We start from the raw sequence: 20,592 nt of genomic DNA on the forward strand, positions 1-20,592 counted from the left end.
CATTGTTTTTGAAATCTTAAGGATGATAACAGAAATGTATCAAGGAGGCAAAGAGGAAGTGTAATTCCTTAAGAGTGTGTGGGATCATGGCAATATTCTGGTTAAAATACATGAAATAGGACCAACAAAATACTGCTTAATACTACTTGCTGTTCCTGTAGTCGGCCACTGAGTGGCGGGCTCTGTCAGTTTAACCCATACAGGCGATGGTCTATTTACAGTGGCGCTCAGCTTGTACTGTGCGCATTCAAAATGCCGAAACCCGGGATCGAACCAGGGACCTTTAGATCTTCAGTCTAACGCTCTCCCAACTGAGCTATTTCGGCGCATAGGAAATAATGGTAATTAGCTTTTAATTATATGTCTTTATTTACATAGAGAAAAGAATATATTGTATCCCCACGATTACATTTTTGTATGGCGTGCAAAAGTGCATAGAAAGTTGACGTGGTTATATACACGCCTTGTTGACTTTCATTTCGTTTGTTATGTATTTTTTTTTACAATAGGATAGGGTAGCCGGGTGTTCTGGTTTATGTGGGACAGCATTTTTATCATTTACCTCTCATACTGGGACGATGTCCGCATTTAATTGGCTGTAGTTTTCAAAGGTCCACTAGATTATCTGTGCGGCGCTGGTTGAGCATCTAAGTATAATCAACTAATACAACTTTTCATCATAAATTAATCTGCTGATTATTTTTTCACTTTCACAATCCTTGTTTTTATCCCAAATCTAAAAATCATTTACAAATAAATAAAATATTATATAAATTATGAGGAAAGGGAGCTGCAAATCTTCACATTAGAGAAGCTGGGTCCATAAGAAGTATTTGCATGAGAAATGACTTAAACAATTATCAAAATAGTTTCATATTAATTTTATATATGTATAACAAAGCATCATATTTTATAAGCTCTTTGTTTTTGTAAGCAAACCATGGCATGAAAATACTCAAGTGCAAATACTTAAATTTTTTGCTGCAGTACTTGAGTGCATATACTTAGTTACATTCCACCACTGTACATATGTATTGTATTATTTTGTTATACTTGTTAATGCAGCACATTTACATTACAGTGTAAACTGCAATGCTGATTAATTGTCCCTGGTAAATAAATTAGGTTGAGAAGTAGGATAAACACTGAATTAGGAAATGATCACCAACAATGTTTAGTGTATTTCAAGTTTATTGCATTTTTTTAATTTTTTTTTTTTTTTTTTTTTTAGCTTATTTGAAGTTCTTGTTTTGCCCCCGCCCCTCAGACAGCCTGAGTCTTCCACTGGTCAGTTCCTCTTAGACTTGTGTGACCTCATGTTGTCAGTGTGTGCCTGGGCTGCTGATAGCTGTTTCCATGCATCCACAATGAGCGTCAGCGGTATGATGATCCACAGAACATTCATGAACACAAAGTAGAACCAGAAGTAGACAGGGTGTCCCAACTCACTGTGAGCATAACCATCTCTGTGCTCTGTGTAGAAGTAAAGCACAGCTCCATACAGCTGACCTGGAATCCCATTATAAAAAAAACAATCATATAAATATGACAAAACAACAACTAATTGAATTCTGTGAACTTGCTTATAAGTGAAATGACAGTTTTTGTTGACCCTCTTACCTAATGAAATGATAAGTTGCAGAACAAATCTGTAGGGCTTGTTGGTTAAGAAGGCAAACACAGTCCAAAAGCTGAAAGGTCCCCATAACCATGCTGTCACAGTCTCCATACAGACAGTGAAGTTATCCGCTCTAGAAACAAAGTGTGTATATATAATATGTACAGTTAGTTGCAGCTTTTCCCCTTCTTTTACATCCCAAAGTTCAACATCTTTCTGCGTAGAGAATAACTCACATCACATATCTACTGTCTCCTTTGGAGTATTCTTTCCCTGTGAGAGAAAAATATAAAACATATTAACTGAGCACTTTCATCACAGTTTTTGCACTTTTTTTTTTGTCATTTTCCTTGTTTGTACTCACAGAGTTGTGACAGGAAGCTCTGGTCTCCTGGAATAATATCATAATATAGTGAGAACCAGCCCTCAATGACACCATGGATGAAACCACAAACAGCAAACCAGCATATAGCCAGACGCCTCCATGTCCCCAGTGTCCCGGTGGCCCCTTTCCGGCCAGTGATCAGCCAGGTGACGAGCAGAAACACCCCAGACACAGAAAACAGAAACACCAGGATCTCTGACATAGATCTGTCATTGGCGACATAGGTGGGAATATAAAGGTCCCGTGGCCAGTAGGGATGAAGAACTCCTGTTGCTGATGTGGCATCCATCATCTGTTTCAAGAAAGGATGGGCAACACTCTTCAAACATATTCACAATAATAACAAAAACAATAACAGCAACAAAACAATTCTGTATTACATATTTGCATGTTTACCTTTGTCCTGCCTTTGGTGTGTATTGTAATATGTACTCGTTTCACTATTCACTTATCAATTTATTCAATCACATTTGTATTACATCTATTAGAATTATCAATATTTATTTTTTATTATATGAGTAATTGTTTTTCAGACTGCACAGTGATTAGACAGTATATGAAAATTTGAGAAATGTCAATAAACCTTAAGTCACAAACACTTCCACTATATACTTAAAAGTGATTGATTTGATATGATATTAAAAATAATATGCATGTTAGTTGAATTGAAGAATGAACACGCATATACTTAATTGCGCTGACCTTACTATATGAGTCTATAAAATGATAGTCAGAGTTATTAGAGGTAAAGTTTTCTTCAAGAAAAACAGTAATAAATGTGTATTTTGTCCTTACCTAACAAATTTGGTGTTCAGCCGCAATAAAAACAATGTCTAATAGATCCAGTACTCCAGTGCTGTCTAACTACTGTACATGCCTGGCATTCAAAGACGGAACTCACTGAAGTGGGAGGCGGTTCCTTATGATCGTAAAGACCAATCAGAGGGCCGTATGCATAGAGCTAGCAGCACATGCGATCTGTTGGCCGTCTGATTGGCTCTTTACCTCGGAACATGAACGTTGTCGTTGACGACCACCAATGAAAACGCCTCTCTTACTCCCAAGGACCGTCCCATCTTTTCATGAACACAGTTATAAAATATTTCAACACTTGGTGAAGGGTGAATTACGGCACCTTATGTAAATTTATTGTATTTAGAAACGAATGATTTTACATTAAACTATTTGTAGCCTTGATCTTTGACTTTGACATGGCTGCGAGGAAGGTAGTCAAATTTATCAACGGTCGGTAGTAACTACCGTAACGCTAGCTGTGTGCTCATGTAAAGTTGTATTCATTTCCTCAAAGACATTTACTATATTTACGCCAAAAAGAAAACACTTTGCACCCAACGGTCGTGATATATTCGATGTGGTGGCTTCGTATTGTTTTGTAAAGAAAGGAAAAATTGTCCTCCCAAGCCGTGCCAGGGTTTTATCCCTGCCGTGACCCGGATTCGAACCGGGGTTGCTGCGGCCACAACGCAGAGTACTAACCACTATACGATCACGGCGAGCTACTGGGAGTGATGTTCACTATCGGTCCTGTAGCCTTTATGAAGGGTTGATAGCTTTCACAGGGTAATTTGGTGAAAATAGTTTGATGCTCTACAGACTCCCGGGACCGCTTTCACACCTCCAATTTACAACAAATAGGTTAGCTACTTCATTTGCGGGATAACATATTTGCCAGCTGCAAACGTTAGCGATTATTTTTTAATCTGGAAAAAAAAAGCTTTCCTGTCGTTTTCTAAACGTCGCTGTTGGATGAAACGTTATACCAGTAACATTACAATTTACGTCAGCTAACGTTAGCAAAAGTTGCACATACTCTGATAGCTAACACGAGAAATGCTAGCTGTTACGCTAATTTGCAGTACTGTTAGCGATTCGCAAGGTAAGCACTATAACCAAGCTGCGGAAGATATATAGAGATACGTCCATGAAGTTAGCTACATGTAGTGTCCAGAAGGGAACCCCAGACTCACGAAATACCTCGCACACGTCTCGCGAGGGTCTCACAAATCAAGGGTTCTCTTAGACAAACCCAAGTTAACTTGACAACATTCATTATAACTTTGTCGTTTCAGCCACTGTATATCACGCATTCTGACATTGGGGGAAAGAATGATGACAAAGAAGCCATTAGAACGCCTGGAATAGATAACCCTTTAAAAAGTTGGGTGTCTGTGAATGACTTATCAGTCCCATATGGTCTAGCGGTTAGGATTCCTGGTTTTCACCCAGGCGGCCCGGGTTCGACTCCCGGTATGGGAACTACCGTTTTGTTCATTTCAAAATTATTTAATGGACTTCTTAAGTACACGTGTTTCGTATAGGAAGATATTCCACGAGCTTATTTTTCAAGTATCGTAACAAGTCACAGCTAATCACGACGACAGTAAACATGCTGGATGGACTGTTGCGTATTTTCTTTAGGTCACTTACATATATAACCTGTCTTACTAGTACTGGTTGCTATGTCAATACAAAGAAAATACTTTAATATATACATTTAATAACTTAAATGCGTTACGATTACACGTTCAAAGCTGTAATACTGACATGATTTCTTTGTTTTATTGCTATGACTATGAGATGTGAGTCACGTGACATAAAGTGTCACATGACGCTACACGGAAGCAGTAAACGTCTGGTGTAGTGTTGTTAACGCTGTCTATTTTAACGTTGAATGGCCGATTTCCAGTAGAAGGGACGTCGTTAAAGTTTGTATGGGAAAGTGCTTGAGCTAGTACGTTAAATTAAGTCAACATGGGTGGGACAGAACTGGAGCAATCTTCTCTGTTACTGGACGAAAAGCTGCTCCGTTTCATGGACCAGCTGGAGTTACTGGAGGAGAAACGGTCCACTCTCAGCTCTCTCATAGAGCAGGTAGGTTGCACAGAAAACCACGCAGAGTTTATCTACAATTTCCTTTTAACAAGCTTTCCAGCAGTAGACTTTTATTTCTGTTTATATGTATGTGTATGTGAACGTATAAAATCTGCACAAACATGTCTTTGAAGACTTCATGATTTTTAATTTTTGTAATTTATTAAATGTTTGGCAAAAATACTAGTTTCTTTACTCCATTATGACAGTAAACTGAATATTCTTGAGCTGTGGACAAAACGAGACATTTGTGGAACTCATTGTGGACTTTGGGAATCACTGATTGACATTTTTCACAATTTTGTGACATTTTATGGACTAAACAACTAATCAATTAAGAAAATAAATTGAGAAAATAATCAAAAGACTAAATGACTGTGAAAATAATCGTTAGTTGCAGCCCTAATTTTGATGTAGTCCCCTCTTTGATTGATTAATTGGAATTGGTTGAAGGGATAAATAGAAATGATAGAACAAAGTAATTTATTTTGAGGGATCCTAAGGATGAACTAAGCAGTCTCACAACCTGAGCTGCTGATCCTTCTGTATCTTTTACCTATTCAGCATATATCTCAATATCCACACCTTCTCTAATATAATATACCATGACTTCTCAAATAGTGCAAACATATGATGATGTTATAGAATATGGTGCATTGCTATTGATCAAAGTACCCACCAGCTGTCACAATACTTTTTACCATATACTTTCCTAATGATATTGCGACGATAGTGTAGGAATGATTATTGGTGCTTTCACACAATATTAACACAATGGTAACAGCTAGAACAGTCTGGTAAGTTTAGAAAATTGTATCACTCTACTGTAATTCACCCTTTAAATCCAGGAAAAGACATCACTTACACCATAGCATGATATAACAATATCACAATGTTACGAATGCAATAAATCTAATATCTATTATCTGTATCAGTTTTCATGTCTCAGTATTTACATAATATTAATATTTTTCCCAGCTCTAGTCCTGTGTAAGTTGTTTATCGAATGAATGTCCTCTGATTTGTATGTTCATGTACATATCACACAATTTTTTTTATGTTTCAAGACTTGTAATTTACCATTCTGTGTTTCCCATAGGGATGGTTTTCCATATCCAAAGCTCGATATTCCATGGGAAACAAACAAGTCTCTGCACTTCAATATGCAAGTGAAATGGAGCCACTGGTCCACGTTCATGCTAGGTGAGGAATTAGACTAATTTCACAGAAATGGATGCTGCCAGGTAAATTTTAGTCCACTGGAACTGAACGACTGTCATTTTACATTTTTTATGGTTTGAATTTCTGTGTTACAGAACACTGGAAAATGGTGAGGTTGATTTCTGCACAGAAAGGGTTGAACAAAAGTGTAATACAGACGCAGGAAAAGATGCAAAATCAGTAGAGGATATTGGACCTCAAGAAGAAGGTGAGTCTACCATAGTGCACGTGGTGTGACAGGATAAGAAGATAATCCTGTATTTGTTTTTTTGTTTTGGTTAGGATCCCCATTAACAGTGTACTAAAGCAAAATTAGTCTTGCTTTCCTGTTAACCGCACAACAGAGAAGTTTTCAGTGTTACAGCAGCAAAGGCGACAGCAAAATAACAAGTCAAATCCACATGAAGCGATACACAATAAATTAACAGACAAGCAGACATAATAAAACAATAAGAACCATATAGACAAGAAACACACTCAATGTTTACTCCATTGCACATAGGAAATATTGATATTGCACAGTTTGAATTGATATTGCACCTGAGTGGAATATAAGAGCATGTATTACATGGCTCTGTAAAATGCTTTTTATGGTTATTTTTATTATAGTTTCATGCTGACTTTCAGCTGTGTTTAGTTTCTGCTGATGAAAATCGAACATTTCTGGACTTTGGTGCTTCACAAAAACAAAATAATGGGGCAGCTAACAGGGTACAATTTGTAGGAAATTAAATGTTTATCCACAGTTTACAGCCGCTCGACTTAAGACAAGTGTGTATCCATAAAAAGACAAACCTTCAAGCTTGTAGCCCTTTTGTAATGGAGATGCAAATCCCTGCTGTGCTGAGCTGAAGCGCCAAGTCAAACCGAGTCAAACCAAGCCAGCATATGTGTATGGAAAAGGGGCCTTTTTTTTTCCAGAGAAAGAGAGCCTTTATGTCAGGATTAATGCAGGGTTTGTTTTGAAAAATGCTGTACAGTCTTTGTGGGTACGATATTCTTCACATTCTCCCTACATAGACTGTCAGTACCGTCCCCATCAGCATCACAGAGTACTACCCACACAGTTGTGTCAAAAATGAATGTTGTTTATATAACTATTTATAAAACGCATTTTGTTATTTATTATATTATGCTGTCTCATTCAGGTGTCAGAAGGAGAATCAAACCAAAAAAGGATACCACAGAGAAAGAGGCACATGAAGAAGCAAGTGGTGAGAAAGCTCCTGAACTAACTCCAGCAAGGAAAAGTGAGCAGAATCCTCAGCAAGATCCTCTGAAATGGTTTGGGATTCTGGTGCCACAGTCTCTTAAACAAGCACAGTCGTCATTCAAGCAAGGTAGTCTGCATTTTGTTTTTGTTTAATATGTGAATACTTTAGGATATAACAAAGATTATGTCTTCATTTTTATTTGATATATGCGTACAAGAAACTGCTAAGGACAGCTGGAGTTCTCTTTCTTTTCACGATATACCAAAACAACCACGTGTCAACAGTTTTATCCAGTGCATCCCATATTACATCAGTTTATTTTTCTTGATATTGTTAAGGTGGCCTTCAGGGCCCAGTTCATCCCATCTTTAGAAAACAAGCATTCTTCATCAATTCAACAAAACTTATGGAGCATTAAAAAAATGTCGCAAATAAATAAAATGGGCAAATTGTGGAGCGTTTTCACCAATTTGAAAATTTATATACAGCATAACAAAACATGCTGCAAACACAGAAAACAACCACATAAGGAAACACACACAGGTTGACTACCTGTCATTGATGTTGGGAAAATAAGCTCACTGATACATGATTGACATATTCTTGCAGATATTAGCTATACACTTGGGGTTAACCTCACTGTTGCTCTCACCTCCATCGAGTGAAATCCTGACCATGACTTTGGACATTTTCAGTATTATGACATTAGTAGTATTATATTTAATGTTTTATATTTGCAGCATGTTTTGTTATGTTATGTGTTACCAGATTTGTGAAGATGTTTATTTCATTTGGTAGTGTTTCATCTGTTTGAATGTGTTTTCTTAGTTTACTCAGCATGTTGAGCATGCATTAGTTCTTGCATATATTCTGCTAATAAGAAGCTTATAAGGATATAGATATGGGTGGGCAGATGAATAAACTTAAAGGATAGAGAAAATAAAGATCTTATTCTCCTGCTGCCACAGATTAAGTCTAAAATTTAGAATGTGAAGAAAGGCGTAAAAAATAACCAACCTAAATATGACATGACCCTGCTAATTAGGCGTATGAGAAAAATATTGTAAAGGGTTCTTACAGGAGCTGGAAATCCTTGAAAATGCTTGAATTTTTAATATTCAAAGTTTGAATAGGGCTTGGATTTTGGATGAAGCGCTTGAAACTGCTTGAAAATGTAATTGCATTGCTTTCATAATAAATCGCTCTCTGACTGAATAGTTCACTTTTTAGATAAATAAAATAAGTCAGAGAGAGCCTAATTGCTTTTTCCTTTCACACAAAATGAAAGGAAAAACCTGAGCCTGGCTTGCCACTCCACATATGTCACTACACTTAGTGTGATTTGTTAGTCTTTTATTTCATAGGATTTTATTTAAATTGAAGTTCATTGTCTAGTAATTGTTTAACTGATTGTTTTATGTTGGCTCAGTCAGCTTATAAAGGGTGCTGAGTCTATTTACAGACAGGTAACAGATTTTGAAACATGAAACTTTGTTGTGTTTTCCTTTAATTTCTCACCCGTCTGAGGAATGCTCTCATGATCCATAATTTTGGTTGTCAATATCTGATTTAATGTGATGATGAAATGAAATGGGGCCTAATCGTTTTGAGCATACATTTAAAGCATCATATATGTCATTTGAAAATGCACCTTGAAAATGGTTGAAATTGACTTCAGAAAATGTGCAGGAACCTTGATTGTAGTTTTATTGGTGACATATGGGTTTTAATGTGTGGGTTTTAATGTGTGTGTGCAAGAGGAAACCTCTGACACAGTTCTTAGTGTAGTACTGGTAAATCCTTTCCCTCATCCTTCTTCTCTCTCTTTTTTTTTTTCTGTCACGCTACAGTAATAGAGCTGTCGGCTGAGATCGCAGCCCTTCAGACCGCAGTGTTGAACACCAGACAGGAGCTGAAGCACAGCATGAAAGACAAACAGATTCCCCAGGAGAACGCCTCAGCAGCCCAGGCGGACGAGGTGACTGAATGAGTCTCAACGAGTCACACTGGAGATGATCTGAGAGGAGCCTGTTGCTACAGAGGACAGTCAGTAGATTATGCTCCATGGCGAGCTGAACTCAACAGTGATCCTCCTGGTGGATATTAAGTAGAGCTTACAGATGGAACAGTGACTACTTGATGATAAATTGCTAATAGATTATGTCTGATCTTGTGCTTTTCTTTCTGTGGCCTGTTTGAGATGGATGTGTTCTCTTTGAGGATTTACTCAGGCTCAATAGAATCTGTGTTGTAGACTGTAACAATTAACTTATAAATATAAACAGAACGTGTTTGAATCTTTTCAATAAATGGTTGGTACCACTTTCTGATAAGGCATCCTTTATGAGAGGTTTATAGGTTTAATTAATGGCTGTATTAATTAATATAAGCCATTAATGAAAAATAGTTGAAGTTTGCCACAAGGGCTGAGAATCATTTAAAATAAATACAATACCAGTACCAATAGAGTATTTAATTTAATACCTTTTTTCTACTTAATTTGATACCCATCATGTGAATGGAAGCATTCTCGACATAATCCTTCCGTATTTTGTGCATATATTTTATTAGATGCCACAGTCATGTAGTAGAACCATACTTTTGAACATTTTTCATCAAATACATCACATTTGACTCCACCACACCACAGACTGTATGGGTTGTAGGTGCTGTAGTAGTGGGTTAAAAAAAGGGTCAAAAGCAGGTATTTTTTGACTGGAGAAGTTTCAGTACTATTTGGTACTGGGTTATTTGGGTCATATCTTAAAGGTGTTGAGTACTGATACCCAGCCCTAGTTGCCAGGTTGTAAAAAAAATTTGACAGGTGTTGTTTTCTATTCATTTGTTAATAGTGCAGCTATACATTCCAGCAATTGATTTAGAAATGCTATACAAGTTGTCAGTAAATATATGTGATCCAGATCTTCTGCAGTTGTTTTCTTAAAAATAGTTAAACATATTGATTAGTAAATCACAAACGTATGCAAATTCCTGCTGATTTTGTTATTCTCTGTTTGTCTATATTGTTTTGTGTAAAGCAATTTCTTAAATTGTTTTTCAGAGGTGCTGTACAAACAAATCGTGTACTTTGCAAATATTTTTCATAACCCAGCAACCCAAGCCCTCCTGTAAAGGAAATCTGTATCTAAGTAGAAGGTTTGTACATTACTTAAATATTATTGAACTACAATTTTAAAAAAGTACTCTGAGTATTAGTTACTTTTTAACAACTGGCATTTAATCGAAAGAGGTTTCTGTTTCTCGAAGTCTTCAGTTTAAATTACTCCTAACTTTATGCTGGTCAGTAGTCACTTCTCTGAACGTGTGTCTGCCGCAGTGTGTTTTGTCTCATCTGTGCATCACGGGTGTCATTGGCCTGTTTGTGCTCACTTAGCTTTAATGGCTACAAAAACGCAAATGAAATGTTTGGAAATTAATTCAAATTGTAGGCCTACTAAGTAGTTAATTATGATTTTAAAAGTAGATTACATTATATAATGCATACTTAATCGTACCTTTTAAGTGAGAGTAAAATCACAGACTTGAAAAAATACATGTACCCCCAAAAAATTACTTAATTGCAGTAATTTGAGTAGCTGTAGTATTTTGTAAAACATTGGTAAATGACTTACTAACCATTAATTAATGCATTATTTAAAACTTATTAGCTCTTTAGTGGCACCAATTGTCTTTCATGTAATATTTGCGTCAAAATAACGGTAAATATACATAAACAAATAACGAAATGCTTAATTTTGAATAGCAAAGATAAGTATTATTCTTATTTTATTTCAATACGTAAATCCTGTCTTAATTCCAGTCTTACTGTAAGTATTATGCCAGAGGAAACTGCCTCCTCTTATTATAAGGACATGAGCAGACTATAATTGAAAACATTTGACCGAGCGCCACCACCCTCACATCCCGGCAGTTTGACTGGGGACAGCCGAACATTACCGGGAACAGTCGAAACGGGAAACGAAACTCCCGTTTATTGTGTGTACTTCCTGCTCCAATTATAACACTGTGTGTTTGCCTCCATGAAGCACACACTCTGCCTCCTCTTCAGTTGCGTCCGATCGACGGATGGGAGCGCAGAAACAACGGATGTCGCCTCTCTATCACATTATTGATGTTTCCAGACATCTGCAGCAGCCCCTGTAGCCCGATTGTGGCCGATTTCGGACGTGCAAGCGACGCAACTCCTGCTTGGAATTATTTTTTTCTTTTGTCTGCAACATTTTTTTTGGATGTGTGTGATCAGGGATTGGGGAAGTAAACACGCCGGCCTGCGCTCATGATTATTAGAGGCGAGGTGTTATTGATACCCCAGACTCAGATTGTCCTTGATCGCAAGTTGATTTCACTTCGGAGCAGAGGGACTGTGGGCTCCAATGGCGTCAGTTTCGAAGGTGTCTATTCTGGATTACTTTAATATTGTGTTTGAAGGTGAAAATGGAAAAATCGAGTCCAACTGCAAGGCTTGTGGCACCCGGATCCAGGCGAAGCGGAGTGTCACGTCCAACTTCGTAACGCATCTCAAGGTAATGATTTCAAAATAAAAATCTTGCATATCCCTGTTAACATGGAAGGACGAAGCATCTGCACTTATTCTCAGTCTTCATCACGTTTCTGTCAGCATCATCCCAAACAGCTGGCATCACTGCATCTTTTTATGTGTACTACAGTGTCAGCTATAAACCTGACTAGACAGTCTGTTGCTTCTCCACAAGGGAGGATTTGCCCATACTGGATTTTCTTCCACTAGGCAGCATGCTGCAGAAACAGTGAATTCACTATTCTACATGTCAACTAATAACACTGTTCATTACTTCATTGCAGGTTTACTTATTAGAAGTTATTTAACTTAATTCATTATTTATTGTTTCTGGCACATTTAGATGGGCCATATCATAATTAAATGTAACTAAATTACGTATTTAATTATTTTTGCTGGGAAGAAAGAAAGATGTAATGTGTAACAAAATATTCAAAGGGCTTATTTCTGTTTATGTTTATGAAATAGCCTGCTTGAAATACATTATTTAAAATGTAATTTGTTATTTATTCTCAAATAAAACATTTTATCCCTGTGTTTAAACCTACAAGCTAGAGCCCACCAACATCTCCTCATACCAAAATGACAGAATAGGTCGACAGCCAATTACTTATAAAACAGCCCTGGACCTAAAGTGCATTATGTAGCCATGTGACGTAAATCACTTAACATTTAGTGGCATCTAGCAGTCAGTTTGCAGATTGCAAACACTTTGTATCACTCTCCCCTTCCAAGAAAGTAGGACAATCTTTGGTGTCCGAGAAACATTTGTCTAGTGCTGAAAAAGTTTTGGGGTGCAGTTTTGAGGAAAGTCAAATATTTTTCATTTATTGAAGCCCCCTAAATCAACCCTTCTGAGCTCTGATAACAGTGGAGCAAACTTGTTAGAGGAACTTAGGTCAACTTTCTCCTTTCCTGTTTCCTGTACTTAAATATTCTATGTGATAAACTTGTCTATGTTGAAAAGAAAACCTAATTTTGAGAGTTAAAAGATGAGGCTAACTGTAGCCAAATTTTGAAAATATAAGTTGAAAGATGGGGGACCTGTAGCTGTACCTGGTGGTATATATTTAGTTAAGCTGCATACTACATACAAACTTCATTTGTTTAAGGTAACTAGCTAACAATCGATATAGATTAGGTAGCAAGTTAGCCAGTTTTACTTACATTAGCTATGTCAACATGTGACTATATGTCATTTTTACAGGTCCCTCAGTAACATCATCAAAATTTAGTTAGTCAAAAATAGAGGGAAGGAGATAAAAATGTGTGTACGTTTAAACATGTAGCCACATTAAAACAATTTAGACAGAATTAGATTTATATTAATTCACCCTCTATTAATACATGCAAACAGTTGAAGAGATTCAAGAAATATGTAGAACTAATAACATTATTGTGCCCCACACTGCCTCTCTCCCATCCAGCGGAAGCATCAGGCTATGTATGATGACTTTGTGAAAAGGAAGGATATGAAGAGAGAGGGCTACTCCTCTGGTTCCCTGCACAGTTTCACTACCAATGGAGGGAATACCCGCTACACCCTCCCCATCAGTGCTGGAGTGGGAGGAGGAGGAGGAGGAGGTGGAGGAGGAGGAGGAGGGGGTGTCGGAGGATTAGTGACTCTGGAGGGAGGAGTAGGAGGAGGCTCTGGAGGAGGGGTGACCAAGTTTGACAGACATGACCCACGTCAGGTGTGTATTATTATAGTCCCATCATCACTTGAGATGCAAATAACTGAGCTGCTATTTATGAAATCCTACAAGTGTTTCATTGTTTTTGGTTTGGAATGATTGTGGAATTCTGTCACTGAACAACGCTTTTGTTTTTGCTCCTGTTTTTCACAAGTTGAAGTAAAAGAGGACTTATTTTTACAAAAGGTTTATCTCTAAAAATTTGTTCACAAATTTGTTAAAATCTGTGTTAGTGAGCATTTCTCCTCTGCCAAGGCTGAGTAGGGTGGGTCATGACTTTGTTTGGGAAAAAAAAGAGGTATCTACAGCCTGATGTGAGGCAGCCATATTTCTCATAATCTTTTTTCATGATCAGACTGCACAATGTAGAGTGGCCTTTTATTGTGTCCAGTGAAAGGCACTGCTGTACAATGATCTCCATATGCCACACCTGTCAGATGGATGCATTATCTTTTAACCAATTTCTGAACAAAGTTTGAGAGAAATAAGCCTTTAGTGTGCACAGAGGAAGTCTATTTTACTTCGATGCATGAAAAATGGGAGAAAAAACAAATGTGTTGTGTTTCGAGCTGCAACAACTAATTGATTAGTTGACCAGTGGATCAAAAGAAAATTAGTTGCCTACTATTTTGATAATCGATAAATCATTTCATTCATTTTTCAAGCAAAAATTTCAAACATTTGCCAGTTCCACCCTCTTAAATATAAGGATTTGCTATTTTTCTTTGTCATTTCTGGAAGTATGGAGTCTTTGAGTCTTAGACTGTTTGCTGGGCAAAAAAAGCAATTTAAAGACGTCACTTGAGGCTCTGGGAAACTGTTATGAGCATTTTTTTTTCCACGTCTTTTTACATTTTATAGATTAATCCAGTGATTCCCAAAGTGTGGGAGTGGTGAGCCATGACAGCGCTACAGGTGGGACTAAAGAGGTGATTAAAAAAATAAAATTAAATAAAATAATTAAATAAATTAAATACATTAAAACATTCAATGAAGTTTGACCTGTCACATTAACACCAAAATGTATCTTATATCTCATCATTGGTACGATTAATCTCATGTGTTGATCAGAATTGTGATAAAAGGTTTAGGTGAGCTGCAGAAGATCTTCACATTTCATATTGGCCAGCGTCATTCTTAAATTTGGGAATAGCTTGACTAATAGATAAATTATGAAAAATAATCAGATGTGTGTATTTTCTGATACCAATTTTACAAAAACAGGTAGTACACTCTAACACAAACTACTTATACACACTCCATGACTGAAAAAAGAGCAGGAAGAAGAAAAATCTGACATTACTTGCTCCTTTCTTTATAATAACAGAGCATAAATACAGATTGTCTTTTCCCTTTTATAGATCACATAATAATTCAACCATATTCGAATACAGTTGATGACAGTCATCTCAACTAGGGTTGCAATTAACAATTATTTTCCTAGTCGGTTAATCAGGCAATCACTTTCTCAGTGAATCGATTAACAGTTATTAATGGTTGTTTTCCTGTAAAACATATGTTGATCAGTGTTTCCCAAAGCCCAAGCTGACATTGTCAAATGTCTCGTTTTGCCCACAACCCAAAGAGAGGAGTAAAGAAGCCAGAATTTCATTAAAATATTACACAAGCTGATAAATCTATTATCAAAAGATTTGGCAATTCATTTAATAATCAATAATAGATTAATTGTTGCAGCTGTAGTCTTTGCATAAATAATACTCAGTTAGTAAACAGGGTGAATATTGGCTGATGTATCTGTGCATCTCTATGTATTGTGGTGTTACACTGAAGCTGTAATCAAGATCATTTACGTTGCATTTTGTCACCATAGGTTCTGATCTCTGAGGCTATAGCAAAGATGATTGTTCGTGACCTGCAGCCAGTGTCCATCGTGGAAAATCAGGGCTTCAGAGAGCTGCTTCAGCTGCTGGAGCCACGTTACACTCCTGAGCGCCAGCACTACATCCAGAGCCAGCTCCTCCCAGCCTATGCCTACCAGGCCCAGCTTGCAACCCGTCAGGCCCTGGCCTCAACGCACGCCCTCAGTCTCAGCCTGGATGTCTGGAGGGGCTTAACTGGAGCCATTTCAGGGTAAGGAGGTAAAATCAATCAAAAAACAACATTATTCCCTCTTGGTTTGATTCCCTCATGGAGGGGTCCACTTCTCTTTCTCTCTGTAGGTACCTCGGTGTCACCTGCCATTTTCTTACATCTGATTGGCAGATGCGTTCAGCTCTCCTGGCCTGTCTGCCCCTGACTGGAAGCAGCTCTGGGAATCGTGTGCTGTCAGATTTTGATGATGTCTGCCACTCTCACGGCGTGTCAGGGAGAGCGTTTCGTGTTGTTGCCGACCCTTTCCTGGCGACCACAACAGTAAAGCCATGTTGTCTTCCTGGTTTCCTGATTTCACCTAACGGACAGAGCAAAGATGACGAAGAAGAGGTGGACAATGGTAATAACGTGGGAGAAGGGATCAGGAATGGCCATGATGATGGTGGAGAGGACGAATGGGAGGACTCGTGGGAGCAGGGTCTGGGTGTGTGTCGGGTGGACTGTTTCTCTCGCTCTCTTGAACAGTGTGTGAGTGAGGGGTTACGCTCCTGTCCACAGCTCTCCTCCACACTGGCCAAGGCTGCCTGTTTCTACAACTACGTTACCTCTGCCGTCCCACCTGAGAAACTCACTCAGGTGTTTGATGGTCCTGGGTTGATCATGGGGGGAACAGGAAGTACCCCTCCTGCAGCAAGAGACTGGGCTGCTCAGCTTAAGGTATGTAATATTATTCAGTCATATGTGTCAGTGTATAGGTAGCACTTTTCCTTAACTCCTTCAGCATTTATAAGTAGTATGTAGACACTAAATCATTTCTAACACATATAATGTAATTGTAAGTAGCAGCATTTATGATATGATTGGCAATATTACTGGGATTGATCATTTTTACACAATTATTCTCTTCTGATTATAGTGTGATTTTTTTCAGGGTTTTGTACCAAAGGCCAGGACATCTCTGCAGCATGATAGTATTTGATTTATTTGCTATTGCTATTGCTAAAATATTGTGCCTCCTGCGACTTAAAAATTGCAGTAAGTCCTATTGCGATTTCGATAAATTTTCAATTAATTCAATTTCAGCCCTACTTAAAACACTGTTACATTGTATTATTACGGCAATAACTGGTTGCACCAATTTCACAGGAGGAGTTATAGTGACCAATACATTTACATGCAATTACAACACTTAAAACTCTAGTGTTTTATATTCCATCGGTTTATATTTACTGTCTGAAATACTACTTATAGATGCTAAATATGGGGGTTAAAATAAAGTGTCATTAGTAAAGTTGCTTTACTTTACTTTTTTCAATACGACATGTTTAAAATAATACAGTACTAACATTTGATTGTATCTGAAGTACCAACACTATCAAAATGAAAAGCCTTCAGTGCTCAGTTCAGTTTAGTCTTTATGTTCCTGACTGAAATTTGGCTTGCAGCATAGAAAACCCAGCCAGCATTCAATGACTTTTCCTGTACCAGCACTTATTTTGTGTGTCTTGGGCTTTTTTTTTTTTTTTTTTTTGGTTTTGCTGTGGTTTTGAAAGAGGTGTTGAGTATCTTTTTTGTATAAGTATTATGTCAGACTTTAAAATTCTGGTATCATGACAGCGCTAGTTACCAGTGTGCAGCTTGTGTCCATTATTTAGTTCATTTCATAGCTTGATTATGTTGCAGTTTAAGCAAGATTTATATTATGGGACTGAGAAATGGGGGCTTTCATTGAGGACAAAATCAACAGTGTGTTTCCATAGTTTTCCAAATAATTTTTTTGTTTGTTTAATTTTTGGTCCAGGTGTTGCGACGGCTGCTGGACTCAGTGGAGTTCCTGGAGGAGATGAGCGGTCCCGGAGAGCTGGCGTTGGGTGGATCAGACAGGGCCGTGCTGAGGGAGTTCACTGACACTTTGGAGCCCTTCACTGAGGCCTGGGACATGGTGCACGGGGACAGACAGGCAGACATACACACAGACAGACACGTGTCCATCAGCTTGGCTCTGCCCTGTGTTTTGGGCCTCCGTAAGCATCTCTCTGAGACGTCAACCCCCCACTGCCCCTCTCTCCTGGTGGGCCTCAGCCAGGCTTTAGAAAGCCGGTTGGCCCCTATCCTGGAGGACCCCCTCTACATCACTGCCACTACCCTGGACCCCCAGTTCAAGCTCACGTGGAGCAGCAACCCTGACTGGCACAGACAAGTTCTCATAGAGGAGTTATCCAAACATTCCCCAGCCTCCAGCCCCATAGACCTCAACACAGACCTACAACCTCAATCCCACACCCCTCCTGCCCCAGCCCCGTCACCGGTCTCCTCACTATCTCGGCCCTGTAAGCTTTTCTCTTTCATCAAGCAGAGACCCACGACGCAGGCCAAGAGCCTAGAGCAGGAGTTGGCCATCTACCTACGAGAGGAACCTACAGACGAGGAAGCTTTGCATTACTGGCGGCGTAAAGCAATTGACTTTCCTCTGCTCACCCAGGTAGCCAAGAGGGCGTTTACCATACCAGCCTGTGGCACTGTGGTGGAGAGCATTTTCACTAGTGCTGGGCGCTGTCTGCGGCCAGAGAGAGGCCGCATCTTACCAAAGAACCTGGAGACGCTCATCTACCTCAAAGCCAACTACAGATTACTATGGACTTAAAGCATTTCTTTTACCTAAATAGCAACTGAAGGCTTTATACCTGCAGTGAAGATACTTCTCGGATACTAACCTCTGTTCCTCTCTGAGGGAACCGAGCTAGCAACATAAAACAGTCCTCAACACACGATTCAACATGAGATCGAATTAATTACACAGAATTTCAGAGCTGAGGCTCAGTCTCCATTCTTAAGAAGGCTTTGCTGTCTGTTTACAATGTAGCCTGCATACAGACTATCAAACCACATGCTGTGGACAGATCAATACTAAAGCATTTACTTTGACGTTATTTTGCCTGATTAGGGTCTCCAGACAACCACAGACCCCCCACTCTCTATCCTCCTGACCCCTGAAGACAGCTTGTCCCTGTACCTGCCAGCACTGACATGCCAACAATAACCAAATGGTCAATTATTGCATACTGTAGCATATGATTTATCTTCAGTGATATACAGTAACCCTAGAGGTTTTGACTAGAGCTGCAACGATTAGTTGATTTACGATTAATCGATCAAAAAAATCAGTCACCGACTGTTTTGGTAATCAATTAATTGTTTCAGTCATGTTTCAAATAAAAATGTCAAACAGTTGCTGATTCCAGCTTCATAAATGTGAAGATATGCTGCTTTTCTTTGTCATTTATGATAGGAAATTAAAAGTGTTTGGGTTTTAGACTGTTGGTTGGACAGAAGAAGTAATTTGAAGATGTCACCTTGGCTCTGAGAAATTGAGATGCGCATCTTTCAAAATTTTTTGACATTTCATAGACTAATCAATTAATTGTGAAAATAATTGGCAGAGTACTCCATGAAGAAAATAATCATTAGTTGCAGCCCTAGTTGTGACTAATTCATCTGTTGGTGTTTTAAAAGGAAGGCGTCAGCTGCTAAACAACATGTCAGTGCATCATCACTTATTCTTTTTCTTCTCTGTATGTATGCCTCATCACTGGAACATCATAATAAATGAGTTTCACTTCCAAATGCAGAGGTGTGTGCAGTTTGCAGATGTGTGTGCACTCATGCATGCGTGCACGTTGCAGACCATTATTTTTTTTCCAGCGGAGAAATGCTGAAATCTGCTCCATATATCTCATTTTTTGACCCTAATTCTTTTATATTTTCCTCTGCCAGTCCTTTTATAACTCCATGTGCGCTCTGTCAGAGTGGAGGTCAATTTCATTTCATTTTCTTTATCAGCACTTTTTTTTCCCCGTTTTCAATTTCATGTCCAATGCTGAACTTTTAGGAATTGAAATGGGTTTGACCCTGCGTCTGCCCCAGAAAACTAGCAGAGGATGTGTGTGCGTGTGGCACAACAGAGGCTTTTGCTGTGTCTGACCTCACTGAAGTGTTTTGAAACCACTTTGCAGGGTATCGCTTTGAAGGCAAAACTGCGGATGCTGCAGTGTGTGTTTGTCTTAATATTCAGGGACTCTGTTACTCTGTGGTTGGGCCGGTGGGGAGGCAGCTGGGTAATTGCATGTAATTCCATTACAGTTAAATTTGAGTCAGCAGGAAGACAGCAGCCACATCCTACACAGCCCTTTTTCTCCAAAGCCAACTAGGCTCACAAAACCTTATTACTAAAGTGCTTAGAAATAAATGGCAGGAAACAATATGTAGCTGCTGCACCCTGTTTTCTCTAATGCTACATCAGAAGGCACAAACTGCTGGAGCTGCAGCGATTAGTCATTTAATCAGTTAGTCGATTGAGAGAAAATTAATTGCCAACTATTCTGATAATCAATTAGTCATTTCAGTAATTTTTCAAGCAAAAATGTCATGCAAATGTCAAAACAGTTGTTGGTTTCAGCTTCTTAAATGTGAGGATTTGCTTCTTTTCTCTGTTATTTTGAATGTAAATGAAAAATCTGGGTTTTGGACTATTGGTTGGACAGAAGAAGCAGATTGAAGATGTCAGTTTGGGCTCTGGAAAATTGTGATGAGCATTGTTTGACATTTAAAGCTACTAGAAGGACTTTTAAACTGCTTATGAAAGAGTTCTGATTTTATAAAAATTCCTCTATATGACCTACGTAAGCAAGCGAGACCATCAGCAAGAAGATCAGCTATTTCCATAGCTGTTCTTAATGTCTGTCACTGGTTTGGATTCCCCTTTAAGTCAAATGAAACAAGCCTGGGTTTACATTTTCCTAGTCAAGTTACAGTGAGTCATATAGTAGCCAGTTGAAAAGAAGCGCAATATTATTATTTAGGTCATTTTAATTTCTGGTGTTATATTTTGTGGTTATTACAATGGGTCCCCCAAAATCAACAAAAGTCCCTTGTAGTAGCTTTAATACACTAAACGATTA

The 20,592-nt window shown here is 38.4% G+C and overlaps 3 protein-coding genes and 3 non-coding genes across 6 annotated transcripts; 3 read left to right on the top strand and 3 right to left on the bottom strand.

Annotated features, from left to right (window-relative positions):
• Positions 1-253: 253 nt before the first annotated feature.
• On the bottom strand, positions 254-326 carry trnaf-gaa (transfer RNA phenylalanine (anticodon GAA)). Its single transcript has one exon. It is a non-coding gene; the product is annotated as a tRNA-Phe (tRNA).
• Positions 327-1,242: 916 nt separating this feature from the next.
• On the bottom strand, positions 1,243-2,906 carry ebp (EBP cholestenol delta-isomerase). The gene is made up of 5 exons (XM_084720000.1): positions 2,803-2,906; positions 1,983-2,295; positions 1,855-1,891; positions 1,621-1,751; positions 1,243-1,509 (listed from the first exon to the last, which is right to left on the bottom strand). The coding sequence occupies exons 2-5, from the start codon at positions 2,293-2,295 to the stop codon at positions 1,289-1,291; spliced, it is 702 nt and encodes a 233-aa protein (XP_084576126.1). The 5' UTR covers positions 2,803-2,906; the 3' UTR covers positions 1,243-1,288.
• A 539-nt stretch (positions 2,907-3,445) lies between these two features.
• Positions 3,446-3,517, bottom strand: trnah-gug (transfer RNA histidin (anticodon GUG)). The gene has a single exon. It is a non-coding gene; the product is annotated as a tRNA-His (tRNA).
• Positions 3,518-4,208: 691 nt separating this feature from the next.
• Positions 4,209-4,280, top strand: trnae-uuc (transfer RNA glutamic acid (anticodon UUC)). Its single transcript has one exon. It is a non-coding gene; the product is annotated as a tRNA-Glu (tRNA).
• A 340-nt stretch (positions 4,281-4,620) lies between these two features.
• Positions 4,621-9,652, top strand: vma22 (vacuolar ATPase assembly factor VMA22). The gene is made up of 5 exons (XM_084720001.1): positions 4,621-4,895; positions 5,995-6,098; positions 6,212-6,324; positions 7,265-7,456; positions 9,181-9,652. Exons 1-5 carry the CDS (start codon positions 4,776-4,778, stop codon positions 9,318-9,320), a joined length of 669 nt encoding a protein of 222 aa, XP_084576127.1. The 5' UTR covers positions 4,621-4,775; the 3' UTR covers positions 9,321-9,652.
• A 1,491-nt stretch (positions 9,653-11,143) lies between these two features.
• Positions 11,144-19,258, top strand: LOC146325218 (zinc finger BED domain-containing protein 4). The gene is made up of 5 exons (XM_084721087.1): positions 11,144-11,874; positions 13,316-13,582; positions 15,414-15,673; positions 15,763-16,351; positions 17,436-19,258. The coding sequence occupies exons 1-5, from the start codon at positions 11,725-11,727 to the stop codon at positions 18,276-18,278; spliced, it is 2,109 nt and encodes a 702-aa protein (XP_084577213.1). The 5' UTR covers positions 11,144-11,724; the 3' UTR covers positions 18,279-19,258.
• The last annotated feature ends 1,334 nt before the right edge of the window (positions 19,259-20,592 follow it).

Source organism: Lutjanus erythropterus, chromosome 6 (genome assembly GCF_056507025.1).
Source record: "Lutjanus erythropterus isolate fLutEry1 chromosome 6, fLutEry1.hap2, whole genome shotgun sequence".
Classification (NCBI taxonomy): Eukaryota; Metazoa; Chordata; class Actinopteri; order Lutjaniformes; family Lutjanidae; genus Lutjanus; species Lutjanus erythropterus.

Coding starts and splice junctions, on each gene's coding strand:
- ebp (XM_084720000.1), bottom strand. CDS start 2,295: ATGATGGATGCCACATCAGCAACAGGAGTTCTTCATCCCTACTGGCCA. Junction 1,752..1,854: donor GGAGACAGTAGATATGTGAT/GTGAGTTATTCT, acceptor CTTTGTTTCTAG/AGCGGATAACTTCACTGTCT. Junction 1,510..1,620: donor GCAACTTATCATTTCATTAG/GTAAGAGGGTCA, acceptor ATGGGATTCCAG/GTCAGCTGTATGGAGCTGTG.
- vma22 (XM_084720001.1), top strand. CDS start 4,776: ATGGGTGGGACAGAACTGGAGCAATCTTCTCTGTTACTGGACGAAAAG. Junction 4,896..5,994: donor TCAGCTCTCTCATAGAGCAG/GTAGGTTGCACA, acceptor TGTTTCCCATAG/GGATGGTTTTCCATATCCAA. Junction 6,099..6,211: donor CTGGTCCACGTTCATGCTAG/GTGAGGAATTAG, acceptor TCTGTGTTACAG/AACACTGGAAAATGGTGAGG.
- LOC146325218 (XM_084721087.1), top strand. CDS start 11,725: ATGGCGTCAGTTTCGAAGGTGTCTATTCTGGATTACTTTAATATTGTG. Junction 15,674..15,762: donor TTAACTGGAGCCATTTCAGG/GTAAGGAGGTAA, acceptor TTCTCTCTGTAG/GTACCTCGGTGTCACCTGCC. Junction 16,352..17,435: donor ACTGGGCTGCTCAGCTTAAG/GTATGTAATATT, acceptor TTTTTGGTCCAG/GTGTTGCGACGGCTGCTGGA.